The 13281-nt window shown below is 40.6% G+C and overlaps 1 protein-coding gene across 7 annotated transcripts in view; it reads right to left on the bottom strand.

Moving 5' to 3' along the window:
* LOC117236832 (protein dead ringer) overlaps positions 1 to 13281 on the bottom strand; it is a 136483-nt gene that overhangs the window by 43311 nt on the left and 79891 nt on the right. For all 7 annotated transcript variants that reach the window (XM_033500144.1, XM_033500145.1, XM_033500143.1 and 4 more), the window contains one exon: positions 3230 to 3302. In XM_033500144.1, the coding sequence (XP_033356035.1) occupies positions 3230 to 3302 (73 nt within the window). The remainder of the gene's footprint in view (positions 1 to 3229; positions 3303 to 13281) is intronic.

Below are 13281 nucleotides of genomic sequence, written 5' to 3'. Positions count from 1 at the left end.
GTTGCAACGAATTTTCGCTGCGTACATTGGATCGCAATTGTATAAAGTTAAAATTCTGGTCGATTCGTTATTCCTTCGATAATCCAAGTTAATTATCACGTTTCGTATAAAAGCATTCGTTGTTCTAATGTTCGTAAACGGTAGTGTACACACGATATATACAACGACGAGCGTGTTAATAAAAGTACGCAAAAACTCAAATTGATGCATTCAAACGCTCTTGACAATTTTATTGATATTGTTATTTCTTTATACGTTTCCAATATTTATATTTCAATTGTATATAATAATTTTTTATATATTCCAATAATATAACGATATTCCAATTTTTATCCAAAACGCGATGTACAAATAATCTTGATAACCTTGAAAATGTTCTATTTCCCAGCATAATAAATTACCTTAACAATAAACTGTACATACGTGTTTAAAACGAGGTATGAAAATAAAATGTTGCTATTTATATGCTCATCGCTATATGTCTCGTTCCACTGACATTTTCGATGTTGTCTGTTTTCAAACAATTGTCTATATAGCAATACGATTGTTTATACGATGTCTAATAAAAACCGAATCCAAGATACACACTCTACTGTTGAAATAGCATCGAGTGACGTTAACACTTAGCCAACTTAAAGGGGAGATCTCCCTTTTTGACTTTGGAAACGCGTTTTTCTTCTTTTTTTTTTTTGTTGTTATCAGTTATTGTTTACCCGGGATTGTCTCCAATTAATTGTGCCACTTTTTCTGCTTTTATAAAGTACGGTATATAATAAAACACACCAATGTAGTGGTGTTAAAATTAATTAAAAAATTACACTATCAGATATGACTAAATAAAGTTATAATCAGAAGATATCAGAATATAAAAGAATATTGAAATGCAGTATGAATTTTTAATTTCACCTTCGAATCGTGTTATCTATCTTTAGTCATCTTTAATGATTTTAATTTTACCTATATTTTTCTATACCTTTAATATACACTTCTGAATCGATATTTTGTATAAACAATATGTAAAATCGCTAAACAAAATCATCACCGCAAAATATAATTGATCACTTAAGTAATTTTTAGACTTCTTTGTTTTTTAAGTTATGAACATTAGTCTTCGATACTTGGAAAAATGCGCGATGGACAGCGTATAGCTCGCTGTGGGGCACGCGGTTGGCTAAGTGTTAATATAGGAAGCATCTCCTCTGGACTTTATCAATGTAAAGACGTACAAACAAAAACTTCAGAAACGTAGTACATTTGCAATGACCAAGGTTTGATGTCCAAGGATTGACCCATTCACTGCCGACTACGAGATATCTCGTACTTTACGCTACAAATTTAGACTGATTGCAATTGGTCACGGAATAAGTTTGAGTTAGGAATTATTAGAAAAAATGAACGAAAATTTTATATAATGATATTCGTATAATAAAATATAGATATTGTAAAAATTCCATGATTTCTCCAAAATAAAATCTTGGCGCCCATACCGAGACGCTTTAAATTTGTCTGCCAGTGAATAGGTTAATTACACAGGATGAGATGTGGGTGAAAAATGATCTTCGACGTATCTATCGAGTATCGAGGACACGTACATAGGTTAAGGAGCGCGACGATAGAGGACAATAACGTGGAAAGTTCGTTGCGCTCAGATGAGATCGTATGGCACGATCGTGACGCAAGCTCGAAGCTCGAGCGCGAGCGCGCGGAATGTTCACCGAATTCTAAATACCTTGGCACGGTTTCTGAAGTTCGCGCGACGATGCAAATAATGTCGCGCGACAATGCAGCGACTGTCGACAGGTGCGCGGGTTAAATATAGCCAGGTAGATATCATTTTCACTCGGACGAAACATTTTCAACTAATTTTTCACCAACATACCACTTCGTTTCGATTCATGCTTTCCATTCAGTTCTCGCAGGAATCCATCAACACGTTCATTACAAATACAGATGACTTTCACACGGATCGTGCGTTATTTCGAAATAAAATGATCGATAGAAAAGATAATTAATCTTATACCACTACACGATATGTGCACGATATGTATCGATATACAGGATGTTTTAAAAAGTTGAGGTTAAATTTTAGGAATACGTATTTATTAAGACAAGCGAGAAAATTCTTAATAAACGTGACTTCAAATATCATCAGTTTCCGAGCTGTAAGATATTTTCAACTATAGTCTGTAATAGCACGATCCAACAGATTCGCAACGGTAATGTGTTTGTTCAGTGCCATACATCACTGGCTAAGAGAGACTAAAATATTGATAGGTAATTCCCAAGATCGCGAAAGATCCGGATCGATACGTATTTTTAACTTGCGATAAAGTAAAAAGGAAAAACAAAAGTTTGAGAGAATCTTGTCATAAGCTATCCAAAGAAATAACAAATCAAGAAACATTCGAGAAAATGTTCTTCCTATATAAATAGATATTTTCTGCTTCGCCGATGAACCCGTAACTTCGACGTTACGGCCGTTCGCGCCCGTTTCTATCGAGTCTCTCTTATGCGTGTTTTGATAAGCGCTATATACTGCTGAAGTTTCGTGCCAATTTTTTTTGTAACAGCTGCATATATTTTTATACGGCGACCAGAGGCGATCGCGTTCAACATGTCAAAATGGAAAAATTGTGAAAAATGAAGCGAAAACGGAGTAACAGCGAGACGTTGGTTTAAAAGGAACAGGCGATTCAACGCGTAGGTGGTCTAAGGTTAAATCCGGAGATTCGTTTCGGGATTCGGAGGCGTCCCCTTGTTGGACGTGCACGCGGGATTATGAGAGGATCGTAGGCTCGCACGGAACGCGACCGCTTGCCAAGAGATCGCAATACGTCTTCGCCTCTGCGATGGAGACAAATGCGAGGACTGATGGTTTCGTCCGTGCGGACGAAAAGTCGAGCTGCGCGCGAACATTCTCGTCGATCCGGAGACGAATCGGCCTTGAACGTCGATCGGAACGATAAATATTTGCAAAATTAATTACCGCGGGACCGATTCGCGAATCAGATGATAATGAAGAGAACCACGCGATCTGACGGAGGGACGCGTTTAACGAACACGGCGCCATTTCGCGGTTTGCCTCGAACCGCGATACATTTTATCATTTGCTTTTTTCGATTTGTCTGTCTCTCGTCTGTGCACGTCAGCACTACGTATACGTACGTATATAAGTATGTGTTTACATAGTAACGATATCTACGACAACAAGTTGCAAGAAAGTACTTACCGCGTTTCTGCATGTAGCTGAAGAGGTCATCCAGAAACTCCTTTCTTTTTGGATCATCGTTAATCTCATAGAGCTGAAACAATGAAAGTAGAAAACGGTGAACATATTAGCATAGCGATATTTCGTCGAGTATTTTACTTTTCTCGAACTGGCTACAAAACGATAAAGAAAAGACGATCGACACGATGAAAAATTGGCCGGGTCAAAATCGTAGTGACGTAAGTCTCGGTTCGCTTTTCATAAAACGATATAGTAGCGTATTATTATAAAAAATACGTTGTGTCACTTGAAAAACGCATCATGACAGAGAGAGAGAGAGTAAAGTATTGTAATAACGTGATTAAATGCGAAACACCGAATGCACGATAGCTGCAAGAATTGAAACACTTTTTTAATTTTAATGTTCGCGACCGTGCCTTACGTCGCTATAATTTTTCATCCATTAGTCGATCGTCACACGTTGTCGCGATACGCGGGTTTCTCGATGCACGTATCCTCCCTGTTCCACGACGAATAAAATGTTATTCGAGCCGGGTTAATAAAAACAGGAGTGAAACAAGTGTGCTCATAGCGACAGGCAGATTAGTTAGCTCCGATTATTAATGATTCCGTTTAACCTGCCTCATAACCCGAAACCCCCTCGACCGAGGCAAAGCCAAATTCCCTTCGGGCTAGCGGGCCCGTATTATCATATTTGTTATGTACGATGTGCTATATCTAATCCGGGACCCTCTAATTGCTTTTATAATACGAGCTATCTCCCACCCAACTTCGTCTCTCGCGCCCTTTTTTGCCTACGTTTTCCTTTGTCCCCTTAAGCACCGTTTCCATTACCGTTTCATTTTCTCCACTGGCTATCAACTCCGGTGAACAACTATTGGAAGTAATTGCCGTTTGCATGGCTCTAACTTCCCTTGATTCTCCGTGTTCTCGATCGGTCAAACCGTTTCAAACAATCTCCGTGCTCCTTTATCTCTTTCAAGCGACAGCTGCACAAGTGTCACTGGTCGAGGATAAACCGCGCGAAACGCGACGGTCCAACGATTTCCGCTTTTAGAAATTACGTAGCATGCGTTTCGTTCTATCGTCCCAGAAAGAGAGAGAGAGAGAAAGAGAGAAAGAGAGAGAGAGAGAGACTAAGACAAACGATCGCTTAATAGAAGCAACGGCTAGGAACACGAGTCGAATGTTACCTTGGATCATCGTCCGGATAACACGTGCTTCCGACACGCGAATTTATGAACTGACCCAATATTTAAGTCGTTGTTGCTGTTGGCACGGGCGGTAATAGTTCTTTAAACGAATTTCCTATCCCTGTTCGCTCGTAGATTTGCCCGGAAGATAAATTCTATTGAACAAAACGTGAGCCGCATCTCACGATCTCACGAATAATAATTTTAAAACGCGTGATAATCAATATACGCGGCATCATCGTTTGTTACGTCTAGTTCTCTCGTTTGGTACACATCGTATTACATGGTTTCCGAGAGACGAAAACGTATCAATCAGATTTATAACTCGCAGATTATACGAGATGAAAAGATCATCTGACAAGTGCATTTCCGTTGATTTTCAAGTGCAGATGACAAGTACATTTCCGTTGATTTTCAAATTTCTATGTCGCTTGGTGGCTCAGCCTGGCAGATACAAATCTTCTTGAGAATAGATGATACGTTTGCAAAACTTTTTACACCTGGCATTTTTGAAATGTTCAATAGGACGAAAGAATGCACGTTTAATCTCGCTGTGAAATAAGACTACGGTTCTAACAACGTGGAATTGATCGTTGAATTTTTATCACGCTTTTTCTCCGCAATCGTGATATGTAATTGAGAAATTTGAGAATTATTTAACAATTGACGAGACAACACGGTCGAACTAAATGTGTTACGCATCGTTTGTAATTCTTCGTAATCTTTTAAAAACGTGAAATCGTGGATATAAATGTACAAGAAATACTCCGTCGATGGTTCAAAGGTGACAAAATTATTTATAACTCTGCGCATTTTGAATCGACGTTTTTCAATGATTGTTACATCACGCTTGGCTATTTGTGCGCAATCAGTTGCAATTAATAAGTACTTCCTTGAAACCATTAAAATACAGAAAATATTAACTGAGATCTCGCCAGAATTTTTTGCCGCGGCAGAGTCCAATCGATGTGCAGATACGACACGGATACAAGGATCTATACATTATTATTCGATACAAAAGATTATTGATTATCGTGCTGACTTTCAATATCGCATTAGTTAATCGTTTTCTTCTTTTTCTTATTCAAAAAGATGATCCGCAACAGTAGGAACGTATACATTTAACGCGTGAATACAGCTGTTTCCGGTGCAGCGTCTATTATCCACTGTGTATGTATTATACGTTTGGCAAGGACAGGTGTCTTACAATTGGTAACGCCTACGATACCAAATCTATCTATTATCGCAAGATTTGCTCATAGACAAAGCGCGATATAGACGCGAAACAATTTACAAATACACCTACGTTCCTAACTATTAGTACGAATACAGAACTTTGGAAACAAGTGGGAAATTATTAGAATCTTCGAGAATTATTATCTCGTTTGAAATCTTATGTAAAGATAGGCAGAGATTAGACAAGATAAGTAGAGTCTTAAATAAATATTGAATTTTGTAATAAAAATCACGAAAATCAATAAAAATCATTTACGTAATAGATTAAATTCCTTCGTGTTCGTATCTGGTACGATCATTGTTTCAACCAATTCTGATACGCGTATCTTTTCTATTATATTCGTTCCGTTTTTAATCCGAAATTTCGATTCTAATTCTAGATAGCAAATTGTCTGAATTTGCGTCTAATTTATGTAAAACTTTTGCCACGAGGATAGTCAATGAGGTAATTCGTCGTGTCAGTCTTGAAACACTTGTCAATAGCTGTTGCAAATCTTTGGACTCTTAATTTGCATGAACGAAAAAACAATAATTAATTCCCTGATCGTATACGCTATTTATCGCAGCCTACGCGAAACCAGAAGATGTTCTTACACTTATCCGTGTGTATCGCGATTAAAAGTTTGGTGCGCTCTTTGCTCTTCAGAGTAAAGTAGCTTTCGTTTCTATATACGATTAATTAGTTCCAATGCCGTGAAACGCCGTTCTTACGAATAAGACATGTGTTCGCCGATGAAGCTTCAAGTTCTAACATACTGGAAACTCGCCAACAGCGCTGTACGTTATCGTGGATTCATAGAGGAAGATCGAAGAACGAAAATTAGACACGCGTTCGTTCTCCGAAATGGCCGGCGTATCGCGGCCCACTTATTCATACATTCCATCGTGTGTTCATGGCAACGCCCTAGCTCGATCTCCACCTCGTCCACCCTTGCAACAGCGTTGAAACGAACGGCTGGACAAACGAACGGATGGACGGACGGCATTTCTCAAGGGCCATTTTGTACCACTTTCTCGTGTTTTTTCTTTGGCTACACGAGCGATGAGCTCGTTAGGGGCAGCCGGAGGGAGAGGACGGGGTAAAAGGTCGGAGAAAGAGGAACGAACCGACCGAGGCCAGGGAGCAACGGAGAGAAAACAGAGTCCGAGGGTTCAACCAGCGTATATTGATTGATCTACAGTTAAGCGGACTGACGGCAGCCACGTGAAGATCGGGTAGAACGGCTCTCGTCTTTCTCTCGCTCTTGCTTTTACAATTTCGCGTCTCTTCCTTCTTCCACGTATCTTTTCCCCTATCCTTCACTACCGTAAAATAAAGAGAGGCGAACGGAATTTGCTCTCGATGATGCATGCTTCGCGGCCCCGCCCTCTCCTTCTCATCGACTGACGGCCGGTGAATAATAATTCCTGATACAGCCGACGTTGATCGGGTTACTTTCGTCCCTGCGAGCAGAGGAGGGACGCAACCCGCTCAGATGATCGATGTACACGCCGCTGCTAGCGCCACGTCCTACGGGATGATCCTCCGCATCGACCACGCGATACGGTTGCGCTTTTATCGTCCGGACGATTAACTATCGTTAGCATCCCATCGTCGCGTCGTTCAGTCGTTCTGCCATGGGGACAGTCGATCGATTTATCACCTGCATCGATCTATCGATCGCGATGCAAACACATTCGCACGATTGATACGTCTCGTAACCCGCCTTCCGGGTTCTCATAAACTTTCTTTCTGTGTAAGCGTTCTCTGACACTAGGAACACACATTTCAAAGGACAACATCGCTTTCCAATAATTTCAGTAAATCAGAAGTAAATATATAGTAAATTATATTATTCGCGCTGTATCATTTCGCAGGGGACGATAAAAGTATTTAAACGGTCGATTATCCACTGTATCGATAAATCTCAATATTTAATACTTAGATAACGCTTTTACGTTATATCCTCAATGTGACTATTCATACCGTATACTAATCTTTTATTAAATTAAATATATATTTCCGATAAATATACGTTTCTGATACGATCTGAAATTTGACCGATATAACGGCGACAGCCGTGTCTCGTTACAGTGGCAATGAAATTTCAAAATAGCTCACACAACGCATACAAATAAAAGTTTCCTGCGACAAGTGTTTAAATACTTTCGTAGTCGGTGTATTTGACTGCTGTGATATTCGTTATAACACCCGTCCGCGGTAACTATGTATAGCCTAAGGAAACACGAACTCGCGATCTTCATCGAGCGACCGGGTTTACGAGCGCGAACACGATCCGGAAGAGAGGTCACCGTAAAATTCGCCGAACAAGTGAAAAGCGAATCGCGAGAGACGAGAGCGCCGTTTCAACGCCACACGTCGTTACTTTTACGACGAGTAATTATCGATGCGCGGCTCTTTCTACCATCTCCAAGATTCAGATATCTTGCTCTTCCGGCTGATAAGGAACAACGATAACGGTAGAACGTACCGTTGCCAACGTTTCTCTAGGAAACGTGTTTGCACGGTGTCTTTGACAGATTGCAATCGTCTTTCACGGAGTTGTTGGAAACGTATAAAAGAAGACTAGCGAGGAAAGATTGCATCGACGAAAGGATGAGATTCGAAAGTGCTTACGCGGTTGACAAGAGGAAATTCTAGCAGCCAGCTACGTTCGCTTGACTATGTAATTAGATGCTTAGTCTCCTGGTTTTCGCACCGACACCCGTACACCTATTCGCTGTGCCCCCGCGAACACGGGGTCAACTTCCGGTCGTAAAAGCTTTTATAAGGGTGCGTCTCGAGCGAAACGGAAACGGGTGCAGCCTTAAATAATGCGTTCGTGGTCTGTTGTCGAGGTCAAGACGGAGTCGATGCGCTTCTTAGAATGCTTTATCTACGCTTGGACTTCGTTTTCATCTATTTTGTTCCGCGTCCAGTCGTTCTACTTTGTAACAAACACTTGGCCGATGTTCCTTAAGCTGTGTCTCCGCCGAACCAACAACGACCAACTTTTTCTTCGTGTTCCACGTTTCTTCAAAACGTCGATATCTGTTATCCCGTATTCCTCCGTGTTTCTATCATTGTTAGTAAAAAAAAAAGTTGCTTCTTGTTACCTGTTACGGATCGAAGCGGGAAACATCAAAGAGAAACAACCGACAGAAACAAATGTTCCTTCGGTGTGTACAGTTTGTCGACGCTGACACGATTGTATTAGTAGTATGTACACTTGTTTGTCCGTTACGATATGTCAATACGTCTTTGAGATACGTCGCATCTATACCTCGTGTCAATTTTTACAACAGGATCAATGTCCTGAAGTAAATATCGTATAATCGAAATCGGTACAAAGTCCCGAACATAATCGTCCGTTGTATGTGCTCATTTTTCAGCGTATTTAAAAGTCGCGAGCTGCTGAATTTCCGACAAACTCGCATTTTTCATTTCCTCTTTTATTCGTAATAATAACAAACAAGCCTCCTTCCACCATCCATCATTCGCAACTTCGCACAAACCATCTGCTACGTATACGTCCGAATAATCCGTTGCGAAAGAACAAATGTTGCTTTGAAATTGAAACAATATCCAAATGCAACGTTGTTTCGACATAGACAAAATGTTTCTACAAGTTAATATCTGTCGAGTACTTTATGGAACGTGCAACGACAAGAAATTCCTCGTTGATATTCCAACGAGAGCACAGCTTTCGCGGCATTGCTCGACGATGTTCCTCCAGGTATCTACATATTCCTTGGAAAAACGAAATCGAATGGAACGTGATCAACCGGAAAAAGTTTACAATCGCGACCGAACCCACGCGTATCTTGTCTCGTCGTCCGTAATCAAACAGATTTCGCGCGATTCGAACAACTTTCGTGGGATAGTCGAGAGAATCGAGACAGTTTACACGTTTACAACTTACGCGTTACACGACATTCCGACACGAGTGAGTCGCGAGAAACACGAAGTGGAGGAGGGTCGGAGGATCAGGGTTAACGAAGCGTGGTGGCGAACCAGTCGCGTCGCTTTTTGCCACCGTGGCCAGGAAAAGTCGATCGGTCAAGAATCGATAAATAATAACCCTCGCGAAGGCAAACAACGCCTCTTCCGTTTCGTTGATTTACGAGTTGCTGCACGCGGCCCCGCGCGCGTTTTATGCCCAGTCGTTGCTTCTGACACGGAAGCGAGTCGATTCATACTTGCCAAGGAGCTCCGTGAGCGCGATGAAAATTCGCTTCCATTCTATTTGGCTGTTGGCAGTCGTAATTACACAGAACGGGTATTCTTATCTACCTTTGTGAGAATCTTAAAGGTGTACAGATGTACAGTGTGCACGTCGTATGCAAATATATATATATATATAAAACATTCGAAATGTAATCATAGAATGACAATCATCACTGCATTTAACCGCAGCGAAACGAATCTTTCTTTGCGAGTCACGTTTTGGCAATTATATCTTGGCTACGTGAAAGGATGAATTTTTCATGTTGAAAGAGTAAATGAAAATTTCATTACGATTTGACTAACTGATTCCGGGTTCGTATTAGGTTGTCCCAAAGTTTCTTTCGTTTTATAAGGAAACGATAGATGCGCAGTGCTTTTTGTTTTATATTATTTTATCGAATCGTGTACGATCGTAATAATAGAAGAGATCTTTTTTAAAGAAGATTCCTCGAATTTCGTATACTCCGAAACGTGTTTAGAAGCAACTGGATCAATTAGAAAATTCTGTTCGCGACTGTGCTTGGATTATTTAAGAGAATCTCCGATCAATCCGCGTTTCTCGTTAAAACTTTTTCGGCAAGGATGATGCTTGTAAACGTTACCTATCTTCTTCGAAGCAAAGGAAAAGAAAGAAACGTGGAGATATCAAGATCGCGGTTTATACGAGCGGTCGTAATAGCCGCCGCTATCATTATCCTCTTTCAGGGCATTAAAGATAGCGCTGGTAATTATTATGATTACGATGAGAATAGCGTATATAAAGCGTGTTACGCTTCTATAAACCTTCGTAATGTTGGGAATTGCTGGGGAGCGTAGACCTTTGCTATTCATGTAGGTCATCTACGACATTCACGACATCTATTCTGTGATATTTCTTAGACGATAGTCGAAATATATCAGATTTCATCGATTAATTGGCTCGAGCACATTTGACGCTAATTAAATACATAAAACACAAATTTTCTATATATATAATTATTTCTATGTGAAGACTAAGAATACGAGAAATTATGCGTACAAGAATACGATTCTCAACTGTTTAAAACAACCTCGAATTTCAACGCTAACAATCGAAGACGAATGAAAATCTGAAATTCTACGTTATAGCGTTCCCATCGACACGTAGGGAATTATACGATAAAGAAACAACATTTTCTAATTTTTCCACCTACAGCGTTGTCTACGACAAATTTTCAGACATCGATCGCACCCACATTCACAAAACTTATTGCACGACTGTACGCCAAGTATAAAAAAATACATTTTTTCCTGATTGCATTATGAATGACGACGACTATAGATATAAAATTTACGACATCGTATTTTATTATTAGCCTGAATCTCTCACGCGCTGCATTGTAAATGGACAACCACGAAAAATGGGATATTTACGTTTAAACCTGTCGGTTTAGGCTTTCGATTCCTTTGATCGCAAAATGGCTCGTAAAGTCATTAGAATACCCAGAATCGGTGGAGGATTCGATACGCCGAAAAATGAAAGACAGGGGTAGCTGAATTCGCGGAAACTTACGCGCAATGCCGGTTGAAATATCGAGGAAACGCAGATTGTTTGTACTAACGGCAAAGAAGCAATAAGCGTGACGCGGACCAGCCCTCTTGTATATCCGAAGGAATAGCCGGATTCGTTTATATCGAGCTGGTTTTGTCTCCGCTGCCAGTTTCTCGCGCGAGCGATCACACGCTGTGCCAATAGTAGCGGCGACCCTTGTCCGTGATTTCACAGAGACGCGGTTAATTGCAGTTTACGCTGAACATGGTGTGACTTTCCAGAAAGATCTCACGATCTTCTCGGCGATTTAATAAACATTCATATATTCTCGAAAGTTATAAGAGGTACGTAATACGATCAGACTGCCGATGTTCATGCATTTATGAGATTTTTTTTTTTTATAGATTTTATAGATGTCGAAAATATTGAAAATATCCAGATTATAGTACTCGTTAGTATCGTAATACGTTACTCGAAGTAACTAGTGCCTTGCTACTATACGTATGATTTTGTTATATCGATCAAACAAATGGGAGCTAGGAATCCTATACACTCGATAGATTAACAAGTTACTCGGGTAAAACCACGATAAAGATTGAGTTTCGCACAGTGATTAGCTGATTCTGACGTACAGTTTATTTACAATGTACATTTTCTTCCTTTAAATACGTGCAACGTACAAACACGTAAATGTATCCGATCATTTTATTCCGCACCGTGTATCCTAACTTGTACCAAATATTATCAAGAATTGTGGAAGGTGTCTCGTCGTGTATCGAGGCAGAAAGACACAAAGTGGCGTCCTAATAGCAAAGGAGAAGGATACAATCAGTGAGTTTCCATTATCGGGGCCAAATCAATCGGCTTTATTCGAACGATATCGGTTCGTGGAAAGAGAAGAAGCTTCCCTCCCCCTCACCCTGCCCCTGGTCAACCTCTAATCCGAATGAGGTTTTCCTGGCGTTCATTCGCCTTCCTTTGACCAGCTACAGCTTCCAGGAGGAATCGTTGACGTTTTTCAAGCGATTCGCCCTCGCCCATCTCGAAAGCTTCTTCCAACGTTCTTTCTTTATCCCCTCGCGGTGATTGCCCGATGATTGCGAGCTATACCGAAACGAAATCTTCTCGTCACCTTCGAAGAACAATTTCAACGCGTTCGATGAACCTTCTTTCGTCGAACCTTCTTCCACACGAAATCTCCGACATCTAGGTACAACTATTCCTTTGAATTTCGTCAAATTTTACATTCCACGTTTATGAAATTTTATGACAAATGGAAAAAGAAGAACAATACGTTCGGGGAACGACTCGAATGCGTTCGATGAACCTTCTTTCAAAGATTATCCCCTACGTTCTGCAGGAAATCTCTACCAATGATAAACTTTATTCGAGTTGGATGGAATTTTACGAACCAACTCCGTGAATCGAAAGGTATCTGTAGAAACGCGAATAATTGTTAAAATTCACTTTAGAATCTACGCTTGCTTATGCCATCCCCGTTTGTGGCGAATAAATTTATACGATCGAATTAATTAGTTTCTCGAGAAATTGGACGTTGATCGTAGCCGTAGAAGCTTACATAAGGCGAGATCGAACGATTTGCCTTGCAAGATGCGCGCCTACGATATCTCGTATCGTACGAGGATAAAAGCGCACCGGCTCGATGTTTACAATGAAATTGAGATATTAAACGGGTGAAAATGATCTGGAACGCTTCAGCGATGAATTCGGGGCCCGCGATCCCGAAACTGGGCTGAAAACACAAATAAAGAGGCCGCGTCCATAGCGCGACCAAGGAGGTCGAGAGCTTTTTTTACGACACGAAGGGGTATAAAATACAAGGAACGAGAAGAAGGTTGACGTTCGATGACGCCAGATGTCGGCGTCACAAAGAAGGAACGGCATA

The sequence above is a fragment of the Bombus vosnesenskii genome, unplaced genomic scaffold, assembly GCF_011952255.1.
Source record: "Bombus vosnesenskii isolate JDL3184/JDL3185 unplaced genomic scaffold, Bvos_JDL3184-5_v1.1 scf7180000013352, whole genome shotgun sequence".
Classification (NCBI taxonomy): Eukaryota; Metazoa; Arthropoda; class Insecta; order Hymenoptera; family Apidae; genus Bombus; species Bombus vosnesenskii.
The sequence above is the reverse complement of the archived record's forward strand: the minus strand, read 5'-3'. Positions and strand labels throughout refer to the sequence as shown.